Genomic DNA, 23,451 nt, shown 5'->3' on the forward strand with positions numbered 1-23,451 from the left:
TCACACACACATAGAACTATATACGGATATGTAGATTATATATATATAGATTTTATATATATATAAGGGGGGAATAGAGAGAAGGCTAAAGAACGCGCTGGCAACCGCACAATCATACAGTCAATTTGCGCTGTGTTTTTCGGGGCATTAAAACAAAAGCATTTCACTACGAAATATTTATTATCGTGTGTACCAATGTGGAATGTGTTTATAGTAGCCCCCAAAAGTCCAGACTCGAAATCGCCTTTATTTTCCAACCTCCCGTTTTCCAATTTGTTCACATTTTACCCTCTGTGTGTGTGTGTGTGTGTGTGTTTTCATTCCAACCCACTGCCGCCCCCTGAAAATAGATTTTGGACACGTGCTAAGAGCTGGAAGAGCTGATCCCTCGATCATTCAGAATAATTCGCCCATATAAACCGCTTGTCATCTCTGATGGCCCACTCGATAATCAATCAACAAAAAGAACTGGCAGCGGAAATAACAGAAACTGGATCAAAATGGATCTGCGGTGTGAAATCAGTTCATTAACGAAATCGATCGTGTGAGTTTTGGACATTACGATTCTAACACCGATGTTTACATATATCGCCTAAAGGTGAGTGATCTTCGGGAGCTGAAAGATAAATATCTGTGCCTGAATTCAACTTTGATGGAAAGTTTTGCATTTGTTATCCTTGGCGTGTATAATGTATGATTTGTGTATAATTATATTAGCCAGCGAAATATATTTCAACAATAGTGCCAAAGTAAAAAAACCTCCTTTGCTATTGCCAAACATTTTTGTGTGCTAGAAATTTTAGGCAAGAAAAAAACAAACAGTCAAAACAAATGAAAATTCGCCTTTTCATATAAGTGATACCCATAATTGTGTATTAACTAAACAACATTAATTTGTGAGTTCGAGTATCAAAGTAACAAGATGCAAGATACAGAACACCTTTTATCATATTTTGTCTTCTTTGGCATTGCCACTTCTGTTCATACATACAAATCGAATTAGAATATATTTCGAATGCATAATGGCTTCAGCCTTGATTGGCCCAAAAACCTTAACCCTGAATCGGAATGTATAGCTTCCACCCTTTCGGGGTTCCTCACAATTGCCTCACTATGGGCACATCTTGTTTGTGTTTTTATCATGTCCGGCAATCAATTGGCACGCTATCTCGCACAATTCGCCACTTAATTTCTATTTTTAATAACATTAACAACAAACGCATGGCATGGTGGGCGGCCGGAGGCGTGGCGGGGGCGTCCAAAAGTATTCACAACAAATTCTAAATGATTCAAGCGCTTATTTTTGGTGGCGCGTCGAAGCATCAACAGAAATCATATTTTTAAAACGCTTGCCAATGGATTCCCTCCAAGAATTTCACTTGAGTGTGTGGAGCTGTAAAATTTCAAAACACATTTATCGCCTTCTCTCCAGTCAGACTTTCCCAAGTCAAAACACAAAATGAAAATATTAGAATAAATCAAAGAAAACTGGGAAAAAACATGCAATGCAAGAAGAACTCTGAGTACATACCCAAATAATGTCTAATCCGACTTGATTCCGCTGAATCAAATGCTATTTCGACCCAGCGAATACTTCTCAGAAAAACATTTAAGTTTTAAACATAAAATGTGAACTTTATAGTCCTAGATATTTTGTTCGATGACAGAAAAGATTGAGTTGCCCTGAACCGAATAAATGCAGTTAAGCAACCAATTAAAACTAGATTTTGTAAGTTATTGAAAATGCAGACTATTAATGAGAACTAATCAAAATATATTATTATATTCAATAATATTATCAAGGGATCAATACAAATTGAAAGTCATGCTCTACAGATTTTTCGCCGTGTAATTAATAGAGACAAATAGTTCTTGAGGTTTCCCCACCCATCAAAGCCTCTACCTCCTCCTCTTTTATTCAATGTCATTTCGCATACGTGACACAATTTCCTCAGGAGGGAGGGGGGATCAAAGATTCAGATTCAGAGGGGGAGGGGCTGGAGGCCACGTTATAATATCAAGGCACGATCCACAACAAAAGTGCCCGTTGTAGCAGCAACCGATTGTATATAGCATATAATTAAATATTCTTTTGATATTCCCCTGCTTTCTGTTGGCTTTCAGATATCCATCAACGAGGCTTTAAACCTGGCCAACACAGTCGCGTCAAAAATGCCAGTACACCGAAAGCCGGATACCACATACAGCTGACTAAAAATGCTAGCTGTTTATTTAATATAAATATATAAAAGAAAACGCCTTGTACGCGCCATAAAGCCGCAAGCGAAACACAAACCAGAAGCCCGCGGAATACGCGCAAAAACAGAAAAAAAACAAAAACCTGGGGAATCATATCGAATGTGGATGGGATTTGGATACGGATTCGGATACCGGGAGATCACAAGATGATGTTCACACGTGCCCAGGTGCGCAAACAGAAGACCACCAACTCGAGCAGCCAGCGACCTCGGAGCTCGGGAGGATCATCCCGACATGAGGTGACTTCCATTACAAATGGCATTTGAATTATGATTGTACTAAAACTAATTTGTATACATCATCCCGGACATTTATGGTTGGTTTAGAGCTTTAGCTAATATCTGAGATTTTGCAGATCTTTCTGATAGCCAGTATCAAACAAATTCCTTAAGCCTTAAAATATGAAAACAAAACTGAAAACTGCACCTGTTTGCCCAGTCATTACTAGATAATTAACAATTAATATGTATATATTTACACATTGAGACCATTCAAACGATGTTTTGCCACATTTTTGTTGAACAATTTAAAAGAATAAAACTGGGCTAAATGGGTAAACATGGACAAGTGTTTTTCCGGCATTTACCTTAAAGCAGCAGTGCTTTGGTATTTAATAAAAGTTCGCTATTTGGCTATAAAATGGTACAACACGTGTTAATACTGATTTTCATTATATATTCATTACCCAGACGCGCTACAAACAGAGCTCCACCAGCAGCAGTGGAGCAGGCAGTGGCTTGAGTGGCGGCAGTGGAACCTCCGGCGCCCGAAGGGATCAGTACCGGGACAGGGATCACTATGGAAAGCATTCCTTTGAGCTGCCACGCCAGCACTCCAAGGAGGAGGCCTACCATCGGGATCGGGACAGAGATCGAGACAGAGATCGGGAGAGCAGTGCGGGTGGTGGCGAGAGGGGCGATCGGAGTGGCATTGGTGGCAATGGTGGTGGCGTCACCGGCGGTGGCGTCTACGTGGACAGAAGGACACGCCCCAGGAGCATAACCAATCGTCGCGGGGCCATCAAGCATCAGAAGTGAGTTTGGGCAACTCAAAATGTGGATTGAGTGAATTACTTTACCATTCAATTGAATCAAAAATCAAAAATTTGAATATATTGCGTAAATCTTTGCAGAAATAGCACCTTTTTAACTAGTGTTATTGTTAATTATTTTTCCTTTATTTTTTACAGAACCCACGACATTAATGGGCATCGTTTTGTGGCTAAATTCTTTCGCCAGCCAACCTTTTGTGCCTTCTGCAATTTGTTTCTCTGGGGATTTGGCAAACAGGGCTATCAGTGCATAAGTAAGTTTAAACGCTGACCTCAAAATTTGAAACATTCTTATATATATTCCTGATATTTTCAGTCTGCCAAACGGTGGTGCACAAAAAGTGCCATGATAAACTGCTGGGCAAATGTTCCGGTTCCGTTTTCACCTCAGCCAGTACAATTGTGGGTTGCATTGTCAACTGTTTAATAATACATTTCTTAAATAATTTATAACTTTATATCAATTTAGTTACTACGCGAACGTTTCAAGATCGATATGCCACATCGGTTCAAGCCGCACACCTTTATGTCGCCGACTTTCTGTGACCATTGCGGATCTTTGATGGGCGGATTTTTTATTCAGGGCCTCAAGTGCGAAGGTAAGTTGTCTCTGTTTTGTACAAATATTAGCACTTAATTAGTCAAATTTCCTCAGCATTATACAGTGCTATTATCTTAGAGGAATTCAGTTGTTAACTCAATCCTGTTGCGATTATAAATTGGCTACATTGGCTACATTGGCTCGAGCTTTTGGCAGGTGGCACCATCTGTGCCAGAGGTAAACCGCAAAGCTTTTATACAAAGCTTGCTCGATTCTTTAGTGGTCATAACAACCCCAGAATGCCCATGCTTATTCCCAGCCACAAAATGTAACGGTCGGCAAAAATAATGGGTATCAAATAGGGGGATGTAATGGTATATTCTTGAGCCTTTATGGATTTGTGTCGCATGTAACTTACATTAGGGCAAACACTTACTTGACTTACTTGACAGCCACAAAATGTAACGGTCGGCAAAAATAATGGGTATTCTTGAGCCATTATGGATTTATGTCGCCTGTAACTTACATTGGGGCAGACACTTACTTGACTTATTACAACACGTCAAAATATTACAACACGTCAAAACCAAAGAAAAGGTTTACAATGTACTTTACTTCTGAAAATACATTACCATTAGACAGGCGTCAAACTTTTGAAAATAATGTTATTAAAGTTTCCGACGAAAAAGAAAAACAACTCCTATGGTTATATATAAATGCGACCCACTTAACGTTTCTCGAAACATTCTTGAAATTATCACGAACCGTATATTTTGCTGTGAATATAAAAAAGCAATCATTGCACTCGACTTTTAAGAACCATTTTTTACGAAAAACAAGCCCACTGCAAATATATGAAATTTCTCTCCAATGGTGTCATAATTTTGCCAACCGAAACGAGGGCCATTCATTGTGCAGGTGCATGAAATTGTGCAATATATATTTGCACTTTTTATTCGACGAACAAAGGAAGACATACTTTCACTCGATGTGTGTGCGATCAAAGCGGAAATAATGCGAAAGCCAGATTAAGCTGAAATCTCTATATATAATAGATGGTTAGACAGACAGCCAGACTGCATTAGAAATCAATTTATTGCGACTTTGCCAACACAAGACATGCGAAAAAAAAGGAGCAAAAAAACATGGCGTACCGAACAAGCCGAAAATGCAACGAGAAGTCTGTGATATTCGAATGGCAGGATACCTATTAATTTCTATCACATAGCCTTAGTACATATACTCGGATATAACATACATACAGCTTTACAAACTTTAAAATCACTTAAATTTGCCTATGGCTACATACTCTTTAAGTTTTTATTTTCGCAAATCATTATTAGATAAATTAATTATTATTCACCACAAGATGAGATTTTAATTACAAGGCAATATCATGAAGCGCACCTTTCAACTAGATATTAGAAATTGTATGCAAAACGTTTTTATTTACATTTAATTCGTTATACATATATTTAAAATAAATGCATTTAGAAAGTGCTTAGCGGAAATTTCCAAACACAAACAGAAGCACTTAAAAACATATAAAAGTAGCTTTTGGTAAATGTTCTAAGTGATTTCGTTTTAGGAGGTATTTAAACTTAATAACCCATTAACTAGATATGAGAGCAAATATGTTTTTATTTGGCTTTTAAGTGAAAGAGTAAGCCCATGGATATGCGCTTTTGCAACTGACGGCACAGGAATGCAGAGCAAAAATATCGCACACAAAAATATATGTATGCAATGTTCACTATAAATCGCAAAGATTAAGTGCTGAGGCAAAAACCAAAAAAAAAAAAAAACAAAAAAGCACAAATAAGAAATAAGAAAGAAGAAAGTAGAGAGAAGAGCATGTTGCAGTTCTATTTCTAGTTGTTTGGCGCTTTCCAACTGCCTCCTCCTCTTGCTCGCTGGTCTATAAATGTACTTTGCGGAACCGAAAAGCGTCACCATTAGCATCGCATCGCATCGCATCGCATCGCATGTACAAACGAATCCGAGTGCTACGGGTAGTACATCTCATGTGAGATACATCCTACGTGCGGCATTTCTGGCATTTGTTTTCGATTTCCTCCCCGCTTTCCCAGTTGCCGGGGGGTGCGGTGGGGTGATGTGTGGTGGAATGGACAAATTTAGCCAAACATCTCGATAGCAGGTGCTACCAACAGGCAGATTGATGATTGCCCAAAAGGATCTTAGCCCTCTGCTCTGCTGGCGTAAATGAACAACCATGTTTGCCATCATTGCATTTTCAATAAAATAAGATACAAAGCCATTTCGGACTTGATCCAAATGCAGTTTGCCAGTTTATCAACATTAGTTCATTGTATTCAGATATTTAAAGATACTTTCAACTCAGTTTATATTGAAAACTGTTAAGATCTCGTTCAGACTCTTCAGTTCTTCAACACCTCACATTTCTTTGCACTTTCTCAAATCCAGCGCATCTCAATTTGTTGAATTAGCCACTTCACTGTGCATCGCCGAGATGAACACTTTGATGTTTGATTGCACTTGCCTAATTCGTTTAATTTATGCCATATACACATTTTAGTGACAATTAATTGGTCACACATTTTATGACAGCAATCCCACACCACCGCCTGCTCTCATTTTCTGTCCATGTCTATTTCTATCACGACATCGAGTTGAAATCGTTTTTTTTCGCTCGTTTTTAATTTTATTTATTTGCAGAACAATAGAACAATAGTGTTTCACTTGCCACTTCAATTTTACTTTACTCGCTAGGGACTTTCTTCTGCTTAACTACTATTTGATTTTAAATACTCGAAAGAGTTAAAGTATCTTTAACTTTAATTTTGAATGTCCACGTTTCCATGTAACCATGTAAGAATCTCAAATGCCAGTTCCTATTGGCTTGTAATAAACAACTGCGATTTATGTTCGTATACCTATTTTAGTTAATTGTTCCGCATACTTTATGGACTCTCTTTTTTTCGCTCAATTCTTCGGAAGAATCTACCATATGAGTTCTTCGCTCTTTCGCAGATTTCGCTTTTACTTTCGCTGTGCAAAAACGAGCGACGGGCATTTTGAAAGACGTCAAAAATGTTTTTGATGCTTTTTCGAAATTCGAAAGAGCGCGCTCGCCTTCGTGTGAAATTTATGGTGTGGTTGTGTTGAAAATTCTGACGGGGCATATTTCGAAATTGGCAGACACGTAGAGATAATTGAAAGAAGAGGAAAATGAAAATGATGATCTGGGCCTGTGCCTCAACACGGATACAGATGCAGATGAACACAAGATACAGATACAAGATACAGAGATACTGCTGCCAAGTTAGCCTCTCTCTCACACAGATGGACTTCGAATTTTCCCGTGAAAATCATCGACATGAGTGTGTGTGTATTTGTGTGTGTTTATGTGTGTGTGTGCTTGTGAGTTCAGGAATCGGAATTGAAAATATTCTGCGCTGCCTTTCACATTTCAGTAGTTTCCGTTAATGCGTTCGCCTCGTCGAGTTAGCTCCTTTGAATTTTTTCCTGTGTCGCGCTGACGGTAAAAATCATAACAAAAACTAATTATTGCTCAAAGTTCAAGCATTGGAATAAAAGGAGAAAAAATCGTATCGAACTCACCGTGTGCTTAAAGTGACTAATAAAAAAAAAGAGATAATTATACTATCGTACAACATTGAAGCAACAACGAACAAAAATTGTCAGCAATTTATGCGTGGAAAATAGCTGAGGAAAATCGCAGACAACGACGACTCGTGAGCGCTTACGTCATGCGAAAAAATTTATCTCCTACATCGGATTATATATATCTATTTCTATATGGCACATGTGGGCTAAAGGCGAAAGCCAATAATAAACATATTATATATCGAGCGAGAAAAGTTGAAGGAAATTGGAATAATTGAAAAGCCATCGATTCCAGCTGACCTTCAGCCAATGACAGTTCAATTTCAAATCCATTTCAAATGCCTCTTTTTCGGCATTTAAAAACCTAGCACTTTAGCATTAAACTTCATCGGAAACGCTTTTGTTTATTGAGTCGGATAAACACAACGGTTAGCTTTCGTTTTTCAAATGAATTTAATCCACTATCAATGTTTTTAATATCCATTTTTGATTTTCTACCAAAGTTCAGCTGATTCACACTGATGGAATTAATGTTATTTAAACATAAATTAACGAATCTATTGTAAATATCCTTTGATTTATCATATATCCCATATCTAATTGGTGAAAAAGCCACACGGAAATTGTCAAGAAAGTTGGCTGATTCGGTTTAATTTCGATCGCAGCGTTTTGTTCGATCAGGCGGAATTAAACCCTTTGGGCCAATTAGGCTATAATTAATGTGGCTTCGCTATTGCCAAATGCTGGCACATTATGACAGCCGTTTTGAAATCTCTGAAAATTGTATAATTAAACTGCGGCAGCGTCGGAGGGCAAGATACATATGTATGTACATATGTATGTATGCAAAAAATACATGAACGACAGCACCAGAAATACATATTTCAAGCAAGCGTTAACCTGTGAAGAATAAACTGAAGTGCCACCGAATTTATGGGCGAATCTCTGTCTCTGTTCGTTCCCAATCTAAATTTATCATCTTGCCCAATTGAATCGTGGGATTAGTCTTGTTAAAGGCCGCAATGGCCATTAAATTGAGTTATTGACATCGAATTGGCTTAGCCGGAAATTGAATTGGAAATGAACAGATCGGCCATCGAATTGGTTTATTTAGTTAATGATAGACAAATGGCCGAATGAGGAAGTACAGCGTGTTTTCGAGTAGTTTATCTAGGCCAAATGTTACATTTTTTAATCAGATTTTTCTTTTACTAATAGTATTTTGCATTAAATTCTTTAAATACTATATTTATGATTTAAAATTTATGAAAACTATTAATTTGTAGTGCATTAGTCGACTGTGCCATTTAGATAAAGATATTTATGTGTCCCTTCGAATACAGCGTAATTACGATTAAAATATGAGATCCTAAACGAACCGAAGGAAACAATTAAGCTAAAAGCAGCGGAAAAGCGCCGGAAAATAAGCAAACCAAAAATTCAAACCGAAGGTTTTCTTCGTGTATTGTGATTTTGTTTTTTTTTTGTTTGGTTTTTTTTTGTTTGAGTGAGTGCTGCAAAATGCCGCTGTATTCGGATTCAACCAACTACTACTATAGTGGCGGCAGCAGTCAGCTGTACTCGCCCTACTATAGTTCCGGCCTGGGTCTCAACTTGGGCATGGGATCCTCACCCGGATCCTCCAGCTATACGTCCAGCTACAATCGCTCGTATCCGGCCAGCTATATGGTACCATTGAGTCCCTCCTCGCCGAGATCGCCGAGCAGTTATTCCAGCGGCAGTTCCGGCAGCAGTAGCTCCCTCCATGGCCTGGGCTCCAGATACCAACCCAAGCTGACCACGATTACGGAGACGGGACGGCACAGTGGACACAGCAGCCTGATGCCACTGACCAGGATTAACTCGCCGAAATACAGCAGTTCGGTGACCACATCGAGTTATGGCTCATCTGGTGCCAGTAGTCGGTACATACCAGCTAGACCCATTGCCATCAATACGGCTGATATCGATGTGAGTTCGTCGCGATATCGCAGGGCAGTGCCTTCCAAGTCGCAGGAAAAGGAGCCGCCCAAGGAGGAGGAGCTCAAGCAGAAGGAGCCGAAGGAGCCGAGGGAGCTGAAGGAGCCGAAGGAGTTGAAGGAGCAGGAGGTTAAGCCTTCTGCCAAGGAAACACCAACCGAAAGTCCGGATACAGGAGTCGAAGGTAGACCCAATCGTAGATCAACCATCAGGAGAAATCGTCCTGTGGTAAGACTATCCACCATACGAAGACGCAGCAAGGATCGCAGTGCCGAGAGTCCCAAGAAGGAGCAAGTGCAGGAGCATCAGTTCCGGGATCTGCCACCTGCCACCGAGCCCAGTTTAAGTTGGCGCCAAAAATTGGCCGAAGAATTGGCAGCCTTTCCAGTAGCCAGCAATAAAAAGTCACCCGGCGAATTGCTACGCGAGAGATTCTACATCAAAGATGAGAGGGATGAAACACCCAATTTCAATAGATCCCAAATCCAGGAGCTTAGCCAACCACAAAGTGCTCATAAGACATCGGCGACTCCCGAAGTGGAGATAAGTGTCAAAAAGGATGAAAAAATGGCTGACGAAAAGGAGGAGGACTCTGATAAACAGGAACATGAACTGGAGGAAATGCAGGAGACCATTCGTCGCTTGAGTTTGGTTCAATGTCCAACGTTTCATGACATTTGCGAGGACATTTCATCCGATAAGATCGATGATGATCTAAATGCCGGCGAACTCAGACGCAGGGCCTCCATTATACAAGAGCAAGAACAGGAAATACTGAACAAGTTGCAGAAGTCGAACTCCGGTAGCTTTCAGTTGATCCACCTGGAACGCAGATCCAGTCACGATAGTACCACCACAAACGATGATGATCTCAAGGAGAGATCCAAAAGACGCTCCAAGAAGAGCAAGAAGATGCGCCACAAGATCACCGCCATTGTTGATGTGGAAAATGCTCCCCAGGCTCAGCCAGTGGAGCATATGCCCAGTGTCTTGGAGTTGAACGAGGAATCCCTACTAGTACAACCACTAGCTTCCGTTTCCGGTTCCGGTTCCGGTTCGAGTTCCACTCCAACTCCCAGTCCGAAGCCTAAGTTCACCGTTAATGTGGAGACTGTGGAGGAGCACCACCAGATACACAAGATCTTCAAGTTGCCCAAGAAAAAGACAGTGCCCAAGGAACAGGACGATGCGTCATTGCCCGAAGGCTTCATGAAAGCTGCTCCCAAAACAACCAAGACGTCGCCTCTGAAGAAGGCAAGCAAACAGCAACATGTGAGTGAGGCGCAGATTTTCACCTTCGATGAGGCAGCCATACAACAGCAGCAGCAAGTGCAGCAGCAACAAACGCAGCAGCCACAACTGCCTACAACTGAGGCCAAGGTCGAGGGCGTGGCCACGCCCAAGCCCATTCGTAAGGCTATACAGAAATCGGAGAGCGGCGAGGACTTTTGGTCGCAAATCGGTTCCAGGGAAACGCTATACATGACCAATCGCAAAAAGGTCTCCAGCATGCGACAGGAGCAACAGGAGCAGCTCCTGGAGGAGGAATCGCCCAAGTCACCGGCAACGCCTAAGGAAACAAAGACAGATGTAAAGACACCAACAACACCCAAACTCAAATCGGAAATTCTCATCGAGCTGAAGACAACACCTTCCATGGTGTCCACGACTGGCAAATCGGCCATTCAAAAGGTACCATCAACACCACTTACACCAACGCTTGTGAAAACTAACCAAGTCGAAGTTAAGAAAGTAGAAACAAACGATACTTTAGGTAAAGCACCAACTAGTGAAATACCAAAAACTAAATCAACTGACGCTTCAACAACTGCTGAATCACCGAAATTAAAGTCTGCAACCGATAATAGTAAGGCCAAACCGATAATGCCCAAAAAAGACTTACCAAAACTAAAAACGGCAGACGACGCTAAGCCAACAATAACCACCAAAGCGACAATTGCAACACCGACAATGGGTTCACCCAAAACACCGCAAGCCAAGTTGGAAATATCACAAAAAACAGAAGATGCAGTGCAACAGGCGAAAGTGGAAGCACCAACAAGAAAAGCAGCTACACCACAAATAAAGCTTGATACACCAACGGCATTACAAATAAAACCACAACAACCAACAATAGATTCACCACCAACAACGAAAGCAGCAGCACCAACAACACCACAAGCTAAAGTAGAAACACCAACAAAGGATTCACCAACAAGAAAGATTGTGACGCCCACAACAGCACAAGCCAAGGCAGCTGCCTCAACTTCAACATCAGCACCAACAAAAGTGGACACACCACAAGCTAAAGCAGCAACAGATGAGCTAAAGTCAACACCGGCGACACCAAAGACAACAATGGCCAAGATCGGCGTGACAACAGCGGCAGGAACCACTGTTGCCGAGGCAGGAAAAACAATATCACCCAAGGGGCTCAAGCAATCTGGCAACGCCGTAGCCATGACAACAGCAACACCAACAATCACACCAACAACAGCAACAGGCAAATCAAAATTGAACGAAACAGCAGGGCCAAAAATAAATAGCGGGCAGCCGGCCAAGTCACCTGAACAACAACAGGCAACGGCAGCCGCAGTCGCAACGAAAATAAATAAAACAACGGACAAGGAACAGCAGCAGCAACAACTGCAACAACAGCAACAGCAGCAGCAACAACAACTGATCGACACGGCAGCAACATTGGTGCCACAAACGGAAACCAAAACGAAATTGACGGAAGCCGCTGAGCCAACGGGCAAGTCAAAGGTGCAATCACCGAATACGACAAAGCCAAAAAGTGCCGGCAAAACAAATGTTGGCAAAAAGAAAGCTGCAACGCCAGCAGCAGCAGCAGCAGCAGAAGTCGCAGCAGCAGCAGCAGAAGCTGTTACGGCTTTGTCTGAGAGCAATGTGACCCCAATCAATGCCGATCAATTTATAACGCTGGCCCCCACAAAGGCGGCCAAAACATCACCGAACAAGCAGCAATCATTGCAATTGCAACAGCAACATGAGCAGCAGCAGCAGCAACAGGCCACAAATGCGTCATCGCCGGCGGCAACTGGCGATGCAACCACAACGCCGCCCACAACAATAACAATTGGTGTTGCTGCTGTTAATGTTGCTGTTGCTCCTCCTGCTGCTGCTGCTGCTGCTGCTGCAGTTGCTGTTGATGCGACTACCTCGCTCAGCGGCAACAACAGCTGCGGCGAAGGCGTCGGCAATAATTTATCAAAGTTTGCAACAGTATCGAATTTGGCACAGTGTCTGCGAGACGTTGATGCCGAGCTAGACGACTATATACCCTCGTCGGCGGAAAATAGCCAAGAAGACGACGACGACGACTGCGACTACAGCAGCGGCAGTTCCGACGATTATTCCAGTGTTGACGGTTGTGCGAACTTAAGCGCCAGCATGAAAAAGAAACTGCGCAAGGAGAAAAAGAAGCAAAAGGCGAAAGCCGCCGCCGCCGCCGAGGCGAAACGCTTCGATCCGCACAAGAAGATCAAAATTGATACGACAAACAAGTGTTATGTGAAGGAGGAGGCGCCCAGGTATCCACTGGTGGCCACACCGCGTCCCCTGTGGAAGCGCGAGAAGATCGTCTATTCGGATGAGAATACGGACGATGAGAGCGGCAGCGAGGAGGGCAGCGGTGGCTCCTTGGACGAGGACAGCGACGATGAGAGCGGCGGCGAGGAGTGCAGCTCCACCAGCAGCAGCGCCAGTTCCGAGGATCTCGATGCGGCGGTGGCCATGGTCACCAAGGGTGGCAGCTCCAATGCCACTACCGTCGTGGATTCGCCCAGTTCCAGCGGCTCAAATGCCGGAACACTGAGTGTGCCCAGTGGTGGTGGTAGTGGTGGTGGTAGTGGTGGTGGTGGTGGTGGTGCCTCCACATCCAGCTCGCCGTCCATCATCCGGATGAGCACCTGCAGCAACGATTCCGGATTCGAAGGCGGCACCGCGCCCTCCAGTCCCAAGAAGATGTTAGGTAAGGCTATCGATACCCTGCACATTCAGCTCGCAAAGATAGCGGACAAAGCAGTCAATACACTGGGAAAAACTCAGAGCACGCTTTGTAATCAATTCACAACTTTTTTGATACAAATAGGATAAATAATTTTTGATTAGCTGTTTACAATTACAATTAATACTTACACGAAATTTAGAGAGTGAAAACCTTAAAAATATTTTAGATAAAAGTTTTTCCCTCAAATACTCTATATTTCATCACTGCGAAGGCGTGTTCAATCGTGATAATGAAACAATTGATAACTGATAATTGAGAAAAAAGCCACTGCTCCGTTATTTTTCCCAGTGTACCTCAGTTCACACCCCGTTTCCCCATTTCCTCCGCTGGTCACTTGAATGGGCGGCACGTGTCCGGATCAAAAAAGAGCTTTCGACTTACTTTTGACTATCCCAGGCATTTCGGAATGCCTTCGTTTTCACAACAACAACAGCAACAACAAATATAAAAAAAGAAAAACAAAAACAAAAACAGCAACCTATAGATATAAGATATATGAGGATTTCTGGCGAAAAGTTGAGAGACAAAGAAATAAACAAAGTCATAACGATCAATAGGTAGTATATCATCCGGGGAAAAGATGCCGCCCATCTATATAAATATATATTCCCGTCTAGTCGGCGGCATAGTAGTGCAATTGAGCCCAGAGTGTTAACTAGGAAGTGCAGGTTCGGAAAATTATATTCTGCGGAAAATGCGACGGGTTCAACGACCAGCAACTGGAGAAAAACTGTGAGTTATTCGTCGTGAATATGCCGCGATTTTCCAATTTTTCTGGGACACTCTTTTCTGGGTTAATTATCGCATTTTTTAAATGCAAATGAATTGGGAAATGGGATTATTTATCGGTTTTTAATTCAACCAAGTAATAAACTATTTCATTTTTTATGTTTATGCGTTTATTGTTACTTAGGATTTTCTCCAAACTCGATGTTCTTTATTTTCTGTTTAAATTACTATATATTGTATGTTGGTATTCTCTTTGATTTAGCTGCTGAAGAAGTTGTTTCGTTTTGTTATTGTCTTTGCCCTAGGTTCCCAAATTTGCTGTAAAATATACTTTTATTGAGTGGATTCTCATTTGTGTGCTGAGTATTCATATTCATTTAACAAATATTCAGCACCAATTTCCTACAATGTTTCTGTGCTTTTAAAGCTAAAAAAAACAAAAAAAGAGCGAATTTTAGTGTCTCTATTTTGTGTGCGGCGTTATTTATTAGCATTGTTACTCATGTTGTGCGATAGTGAATTTGGGTAATCGACTTCCTATTTCAATTGCTCGATTCGTGTTTTATGTAATTTTTCGCCGAGAATTTTATCGTTGCTTACTGTTCCGTGGTGGCGTTTCCTTGATGTTTGTGCGAGAATTTGCTAGAGATCCGCTGCCAGAAGCCGCAAAACGCAAGAAGGAAAAAAGGAAAAAAGAAAAAAAGCAAAAAAGAGAAAGAACAAATCTAGAAGTTGGCATTTTACTTTTAGGCAAAACAACAAATGAAAACAAATTGTTTAGGTCATCGTCGTGTCTGTCTGAGCGTCAAAGAGAATGCTTTTGTGTACATAAATTCAGATATATCTGCATAGATACTATATTGATTTAGACATCCCCTGCAGTTGTTTTACCCAGCCAAACGAAACAATACAACGCAGTTATGGGCCATACAGTCAATTCGCAGATTATATAAATTCCCTCGCAGAGCGAGGAAAATCATTTGTGTTTTGTTCCGTTACCACACTGCGTATACGTGATATCCGGCTATCCGCCTCATTTGGTGGGAAATTCAATCAAAGTGGGCAGAAACAATTGCGGATTCGCATTGTTTATGCGAGCAGAACCTCCCACCCAAAATAATCATCGGAAATTCATGTCTTTAAACCGATTGGAATGCACTGAGAACAATAATCAGCTAAGTGTATGGGAAATTTCTTTAAAGCTGACAGCGCTGTTATTAGAAATGTTCTAGCTCATGGCCAAAATATCTGTGGTATTGGTTAATTTGAAAATATACCATCAGATATTTATATTTTTACTTATGATGGCATTTTTATAACTGAACAAATCCATTATTTAAATATATGTTTGACGTTTAAAACTTAGTTAGTATGGGTTTGCTTTTTATCACAATTGGCTTCAGCTGACTAACTTGTTATTGTTTATTGAAAATATTTGTACATGGACAGTATTCAGCGTAATTCAGTAATTATTTTCCAAGTTAGTCTACACATTTTGGGACTTGCACCTGGCTAATTTGTATTATTCACGTCTTGGCCAGTACATTTTCAATTTGAATACATTTTGCTCGAGTCAAAAAAGCGTGCAGCCAATAAATCGCAACAGAAGATTGGGTAACCCGCCCAGTTTTGCCGCAACAAAACTGTATTAATAATTTGTTTGCAATTAATTCCCCTCCAATGCGATGTTATGCGTGGGCCTCATCCACATCCACGTCCACAACGAAATTCAAATATCGAATCTAAACACGCGAACCAGAATGTGACGTGAATTGTCACAAGAAATGCGAACGGCTCACGGCCAATTTATGCGGTGTCAATCAGAAACTCATCGTTGAGGCACTCAACCACGTGAAGCGAGGTAAAAAAATAAAAACCAGACAAAATGCACAAATCACAGTCGAAATCACAGTCGGGAAATATGGAGGCCAAACAATATTCATAATTTGTGCCTCGAATTTATGGGTCTGATTTTGCTCAGAACAGAATTTATAATGTGTTAATGGAGCGACTGGAAACCAGGAAATAATTATTCCGGGAAAGTCTTTACTATATGCATTTCTTATAAGAAAAATCTGTTAGTCATTGTGAATCAAAAAAAGTCTTGATATAAAATATATCTATAAATACAATGTGCATCTAAAAAGTAATTGAATTAAAGAATAAATAAATAGCGCAGTGTAAGTTTATCAAGCATGAATTCTGTTAGCAAAATCAGGCCCAGAAATAGCGAATTTCCTAGAGATCTCTTAAAAGATCCTCGACTAATATTCCCGAATAATTAGGAGCCCGAGAAGCCCGTGACTCGCCCAGCACTCCGCCCAGCTTGAATCCAGCCTATAAAATCGAGGCCAGCGAAGAACACGATGGTATGCCGATTAAATATGATATAAGTCCCACATATGTAGTCCCCAATTCAAGTGACCAACAAAAGAAGAGCTCATGAACGAACATTACTCTGCTAATATACTCGTATATAATTTTTATAAGATTTTAACTAACTTTAACTTTTATTCCATGACTGGCACTCTCTCTCTCTTTCTGCAACTATAAATATCTTGCTGTCTCGATCGCACAGAAACATCATATACATATTCACAATTCCAAAAATCCGGACGTTTCACTGCGCCAGCAACAGTAATACCTAGATTTAAGAATTATTCGGTAGATGATTTCCACTTTCTGGCCGTTCTTGGCAAGGGAAGTTTCGGCAAGGTGAGTTATGAATAGATATATTGTATTTACCTGATTAATTTTGAATTTTGAAATTAGGTTCTGCTGGCTGAGCTGCGTGATACCACATACTACTATGCCATCAAGTGCCTGAAAAAGGATGTTGTCCTGGAGGACGACGATGTGGACTCCACGCTCATCGAACGCAAGGTCCTGGCCCTGGGTACCAAACATCCTTACCTGTGCCATCTGTTTTGCACCTTCCAAACGGAGGTAAATAAAAATATACAAATAATATAAATGAATGAAGGATATATACATTTACACACATTAAACTTTAGACATGTATTGCTTAGCAATCGTAGGTCAATGACCCTTGCATAAAATTCAAATTGAACTTACAAAAATTTAGTAAAAATGGTTTGTTTGTTCTGTAAAACTTTACCAATCAGTCAAAGTCGAAATGTGGCACACAAACTGATGTTGTCCAGCTAAAAGTATTCAGGCGAAGGAGTTTCATGCGCACTTTGCACCGCTTTTGCTTTCAATTAGAGGCAATTCACAGGTGGGGGTCACCAGTCGAAGGTGTGTCTGCACTCTTGATCGATATTTATCATATAGAACAGTCGATCGGCTGGCTATTTATAGCCAGAGGAAAGGTAAAACGGTCTATTATTGGATCACTGGGCTCTGGCCATCGATTGGGGCACACGACGTCGATCGGACATCATGTAGATCAGGGTGCCTGTCCGTACGCTTTTATTTTATTGTATTTATTTTGTTTGGTTTTTTTTTTTTTTTTGGTTTTTGTGTGTTTCTCTCAATCCGAAAATTTGCATCTGCAACTGCAACGTCTTGCATTGACACCGATTAGAAGGTATTTTAATTATTTATGACTTTGGGGGACGATCTCTCAATCTCAATCTCAATCTCAATCTGAATCTCGATCTCTCGCTATATTATTGTTTCTCTCGTCTGTTCTCGATCTGTATGTAAAATCGCCCGCTATATTTTCCTATATTTCTATATCCCGCAGAGCCACTTGTTCTTTGTGATGGAGTACCTGAATGGCGGTGATCTCATGTTCCACATCCAGGAGAGCGGTCGCTTTTCCGAGGAGCGAGCCAGATTCTATGGGGCCGAAATCATCTCGGGCCTCAAATTCCTGCACAAAAAGGGCATTATCTATAGGTGGGTTCAAACACAATACTTTTGACTACTTCATGCTATATTTTAAATATTTCTTTGCAATTTTTTAGGGATCTCAAACTGGATAATGTCCTTTTGGACTACGAGGGACATGTGCGAATTGCCGACTTTGGCATGTGCAAATTGCAAATCTATTTGGACAAGACGGCTGATAGTTTTTGCGGCACACCCGATTATATGGCGCCCGAAATCATTAAGGCATGTTACTATACCATAGATACTTTAATCGATTTTAGTTGAATCCAAATCAAACATATCTCAACTCTTACCTTTCCATTTGCAGGGCGAAAAGTACAATCAGAATGTGGATTGGTGGTCGTTTGGTGTGCTGCTATACGAAATGCTGATTGGACAGTCGCCATTCAGTGGCTGCGATGAGGACGAGCTCTTCTGGTCCATTTGCAATGAAATTCCATGGTTCCCTGTTTACATATCCGCCGAGGCCACCGGGATTCTCAAGGGGGTGAGCTGAAAAGATAGATCATTTTAATTTTAAATCATTTATAACACAACCTAATGTACCATTGCAGTTGCTGGAGAAGGACTATACAAAGCGTATTGGCTCGCAGTACAGCCCAGCTGGTGATATAGCCGATCATATATTCTTTCGCCCGATCGACTGGGGTTTGCTGGAAAAGCGACAAATCGAGCCGCCCTTCAAGCCCCAAGTGGTGAGTATTCCAATGCATAACTAATTACTTTTCTTTATTTTTTTTGTATTTTTTTTTCGGTTAGAAACACCCGCTGGATACCCAGTACTTCGATCGGGTCTTCACCAGGGAAAGGGTGCGTCTAACCCCCATCGATAAGGAGATATTGGCATCCATGGATCAGAAGCAGTTCCACGGCTTCACCTACACAAATCCCCACATCACCCTGGACTAGAGCCTAATTAATATCCTAATTAATTATTATTTAGAGCAACAGTATTTGTATATGTAAATATTTATTATGGCCAAGGAAACAAGAGATTAACACAACCAAAGAATATTGAATTTGAATTTAAATACCTTGTAGTTAAGCTTTGCAGCACATTGAATTGAAAATTTGGATTGTAATTCTAGTCAGTTAGCTATACGTTTATGTCTAAGTCTAATTGTACAGATATCCCTCCTCACATTTACCTATATACATACATATATATATATATCTTTTTTTTTGCAAATTATTTGTTCTAAATTTTAGTGATTAAGCAAAGGTCTACGTCTATGAGAAATAAAAAATGTAAAAAATATAAACATAATGCGAACTTGATGTGGATATTGATGTTGAATAAAAACAATGTCAATCAAATGGGATTGTGATTTAGCTACCGTTACCAGCGCTTTCCGCTGGTTATCAATTAATACAGTGCGTTTCGAAAAAGTAACACCTGCTACGAAATTAATGTTTAAAAATAGATGTTTAGAAATAAAATATATAATTTTAATGGCGAATTACGAAGGCAATACTTTGTATAAGGTTGAAGTAGGTTCGAGTTCATTTTGCTCGTTATGTCACGCACTGTACCGGTCAGTCCATATGCAAATGTGGAACAGTGAGAGTGATCAGTGGAGCGTTTGTCAACTGCAAAACCCGGCTGGAGTGAAAATTCTGAGCCACGCTTTTCCACCTTGCTAATCTGCATAGAGAGTTTACTGCCTTTGTTGTTTTTCTGTTTTTTTTTTTTTTTTTTTTCAATGCGGGTGTCTTTTGTGTTAATGCTAATGTGGCAGAGATGTGTGTGGTGTGTGGTGTGTGGTGTGTGTTTATGGCAGTAACTGCTGCTCTTTTGTTTGGGTCACCAGTGGCAGCGAGAGTGGACAGGTTATGTTTTAATGGCCATTGTAATGGCTCAACTGTCGGCTAGTGAGTTAGTTTTAATGTCAATCCTCCCCACAAGAAGGCATTCAAAGAATTATTCTTTTCCACACTGGCATAAATCAACACTCACACACTTGACTCACTTGGCTCACTTGATGTTGTTAATAAATTCTGTGTTGCCCATAACAAAATAGAGGAAATAATGGAAGAAAGAGCCACTTCAACAATAAACGTCCAGTCGCCGCGGCCAGTTATGTTTTTATTTTCAATTCAAAGTGTTGGACATATCGCGCACAGTGGGGCCAAGCTATGAATTTCTGATTTATCTCGTTGCCTAACTTATGACTGCTACCACAAGCTATTCATTGTCAAACAAAGTCTTTGATATTTACTTTTTGTTGTCACAAATGCATATGTTTCGAACCACTGTGCGTTCGCGTACCGTACGGTATTTTCTCTAATTAATTCGTTTTTACGAGCGCATTCAGCTGGCCTCAGCTTGATTTGAGCCGTGTAGTTTTTAGTCCGTTCAGTTGGTGCAACACGGGCCTAGAACGCGCTGCTCATTCGCTCCACACTTTATTTATATATTTTTTTTCGAGTGCCTATAGCAAGCAGTGATCCTCGTGTAAAATGAGCTAACAACTGCCGCAAAATGCACACTTTGGGCCTTTGCATTTTGAGCCTTTTGGGCCTGGTCGCGAGTTATGGCCATCAGCCGCTGCTGAGAAATATCATTAAAGTGCGAGCCAGTGGCTTTATGCCCTTCGAATCGGATCTACTACTGCCATTGAATATCCTGCGGCAATTGCAGTCCCACGATCGATCATCGCGATACATTGGCCAGAGGCCAAAGCCCGTGGTAAGGTCAAAGGTCAAGCAACAACAACAAATCAGATTGGAAAGAGCCCATCCTTTGCGGGAGGCCAAAGGTGTTCAGCTGTATAACTTGATCGATGACGATGGTGAACTGCTGCTGAATCTCAAGGTGCACAACGAACCGAAGGGCATGGAACCATCGTCCAATTATCAAGAGGAGAAATACCAAAGCAGATACCACAGCTACGATTCACCATGGATGCCCTCCAAGTGGCGACCCACCAGCGAGTTTCCCCTGGGCGTCACCTCCTCCTCGCCACGCCCACTGCCCCTGCATCAGTATCTGCACCAGAATAGTAATCACATCGATCAAAATACGGCGAAGAGAAGGCGGCAGGATATGTGGCCACATAAATAATAAACGAAAACAAATATTTATTTTATATTTACCATAACTCATTTAATTGTTTATTGTTAAACAACACAGCACGCAGAGCACATTCACATTTATGGACCTGATTTTTAAGCAAAAGCTCAATGATATTCATTTGAATTTTTGACAAAAAAAAAAGTAATGATCCTATAATATTTTATAACATTTAATAACAAATTGTATTAAATGCAAGCAATGGAATAACAGTTCTAAAAATCTTAAAATAACCATTGAAAACAGAAAAAAAAGAAGTTTGAAATAAGAAGTAAGCCAGATCGTTCAAAATAAACCATAAGATACAAAATGTACTACACAGATACACAATAATCCACCAGATACAAAATGTACTACACAGATACACAATAATCCACCAGATACAAAATGTACTACACAGATACACAATAATCCACAAGACACAAACACACGCCACAACAAAATCCACCAGACACAAAATACATTTCTAAACATTAAAATAAACGTTAAGATATACAAAATAAATCCATTAGATTCGACGGCTATCTATAATGAACATAAGCCCGCCGATGAAAAGGTCGTTGAGCTACCGCTAAATTGGATGACTGTGATTATGATAATATGGGTCGATCGGTTCGAGTTGAAAGTGAAATTGAAACGCGAATCGAAAGTGACCGAGTCGCATGAATGGAACCAAATGAAAAAAAATGAATAAAATGCTAATTCACACAGCCTAACTAACCGTGAATACGATGGACATAAGAATGCATAGGGAATGGGTTTTTTAATCAAATTTCCAAGCCAGGCGAAATGATCAATGATACGTTAATTTCGCCATCAATCAGAACTTTCCAACTATTTCTTTATGCTATTTCTTTCCAAAGCTTTTGGCACACATATATCATAGAAAATCCGATTGCTTTATAATTTACAGATGGTATATTTGTTCAAAGGGTGAGGTAAAATGGGAACAACAGTAAAAAAAACATGGGTATGAAAAAAAAGTAGACCTAAAATTACTTAACAAGACTCAAGGATCAGTATGGCTCGAATCGAATGGCAAGGAATCACTTCCAGCTGGAGGATGGGGGCAGGTATCCGGGCTGGGGAGCGGATACGGGGGGCAGGTACTCATTGCTGGGCGGCAGGTATTCGTTGCTGATGATGGGGGCGGGTCCATGGCCGTGGGCGTGGCCAGCATCCTCGTGAATGACCTTGATGGTCTTGACCTCCTCGAATCCGCCGTGCGAGTGGCCGTGACCGTGACCGTGTCCGCCATGACTGTGACCGCCCTCCTCGTGGATCACCTTGACCACCTTCACTTCCTCATGGCCACCATGTCCATGTCCATGACCGGAGAAGCCACCGGAGTAGCCACCGCTGCCGCCCAAAGCGTGTCCTTCCTCGTGGATGACCTTCACAGTCTTAACCTCCTGATGACCGCCAGAGAATCCGCCGTGGGAGTAGCCGCCGCCGTGTCCGTGGGCATGACCGCCTTCCTCATGGATGACCTTGACCAACTTCACCTCCTGATGGCCACCATGTCCGTGTCCATGGCCGGCAAAGCCACCAGCATAACCGCCGCCGCCCAGGCCATGTCCTTCCTCATGGATGACCTTAACGGTCTTCACCTCCTGGTGTCCACCGCCAGAGTAGCCACCGTGACCACCAGAGAAGCCATGACCACCGGAATAGCCGCCACCTTCCTGCTGAATAACCTTGATGGTCTTGACCTCCTGGTGGCCGCCGCCGGAGTAGCCTCCATGGCCACCGGAGTAGCCGCCGTAACCGCCGCCGCCGGAGTAGCCGCCACCCTCCTGGTGGATGACCTGGATAGTCTTCACCTCCTGGTGGCCACCACCGCCGCCGCCGGAACCGATTCCATAGCTGTAGCCACCGCCACCGCCACCACCGCCGGATCCGCCAATGAAGCCAGCCGATGCGGTGGCAGCCAAGGTAGCCAGGAGACACACAAAGATCTGTGAATAAGAGAAAGGATTTAATAAAATGTTATAAAATATAAATAAATATATTTAAAACTCTTCATCACACGGACTTTTACTATTTTTATATTTATTTTTCAGCTGCGCGTTTATATGTTGATGATTATGATAGTTTTGTCCATATTTTGTAGCGTAATTTTTGAACTTTTAATATTTAAAAACTGATTTGAAATTTTTCTTAATGTCGAGAAGACTCACCTTCATTGCTGGAAGTTTCTTGCTTGGGGGTTGAAAACTATGGAACTTCACGTAGCAGAAGAGGAAGCCAACTGATGCTCCAATCCGAGCGATCCACGGTTTTTATAGCAGCCGGATTGCGAGTTGCTCCATCTGTCT

The 23,451-nt window shown here is 41.4% G+C and overlaps 3 protein-coding genes across 5 annotated transcripts; 2 read left to right on the forward strand and 1 right to left on the reverse strand.

The window, feature by feature from the left end:
• Positions 1-285: 285 nt before the first annotated feature.
• Positions 286-19,377, forward strand: LOC6524498 (putative protein kinase C delta type homolog). 3 transcript variants are annotated; one of them, XM_015190239.3, is made up of 15 exons: positions 286-598; positions 2,125-2,498; positions 2,949-3,292; positions 3,449-3,564; positions 3,627-3,712; positions 3,780-3,909; positions 15,962-16,063; positions 16,488-16,571; positions 16,781-16,917; positions 16,975-17,148; positions 17,912-18,066; positions 18,135-18,282; positions 18,368-18,547; positions 18,615-18,755; positions 18,820-19,377. In XM_015190239.3, exons 2-15 carry the CDS (start codon positions 2,406-2,408, stop codon positions 18,967-18,969), a joined length of 2,040 nt encoding a protein of 679 aa, XP_015045725.1. In that variant the 5' UTR covers positions 286-598; positions 2,125-2,405; the 3' UTR covers positions 18,970-19,377. The 3 variants fall into 3 exon arrangements, with proteins under 3 accessions (XP_015045725.1, XP_039227389.1, XP_015045726.1); XM_039371455.2 differs by lacking the exons at positions 286-598; positions 2,125-2,498; positions 2,949-3,292; ... (3 more) ...; positions 15,962-16,063; positions 16,488-16,571 and adding exons at positions 7,298-7,374; positions 8,804-13,434; XM_015190240.3 differs by lacking the exons at positions 286-598; positions 2,125-2,498; positions 2,949-3,292; ... (3 more) ...; positions 15,962-16,063; positions 16,488-16,571 and adding an exon at positions 8,787-13,434.
• Positions 19,378-20,406: 1,029 nt separating this feature from the next.
• Positions 20,407-21,860, forward strand: LOC6524499. Its single transcript, XM_002100320.3, has one exon. It carries the CDS (start codon positions 20,543-20,545, stop codon positions 21,122-21,124), a length of 582 nt encoding a protein of 193 aa, XP_002100356.1. The 5' UTR covers positions 20,407-20,542; the 3' UTR covers positions 21,125-21,860.
• Positions 21,861-22,032: 172 nt separating this feature from the next.
• LOC6524500 (glycine-rich protein DOT1) lies at positions 22,033-23,451 on the reverse strand. Its single transcript, XM_002100321.4, has 2 exons — positions 23,314-23,451; positions 22,033-23,091 (listed from the first exon to the last, which is right to left on the reverse strand). The coding sequence occupies exons 1-2, from the start codon at positions 23,317-23,319 to the stop codon at positions 22,180-22,182; spliced, it is 918 nt and encodes a 305-aa protein (XP_002100357.3). The 5' UTR covers positions 23,320-23,451; the 3' UTR covers positions 22,033-22,179.

Source organism: Drosophila yakuba, chromosome X (genome assembly GCF_016746365.2).
Source record: "Drosophila yakuba strain Tai18E2 chromosome X, Prin_Dyak_Tai18E2_2.1, whole genome shotgun sequence".
Classification (NCBI taxonomy): domain Eukaryota; kingdom Metazoa; phylum Arthropoda; class Insecta; order Diptera; family Drosophilidae; genus Drosophila; species Drosophila yakuba.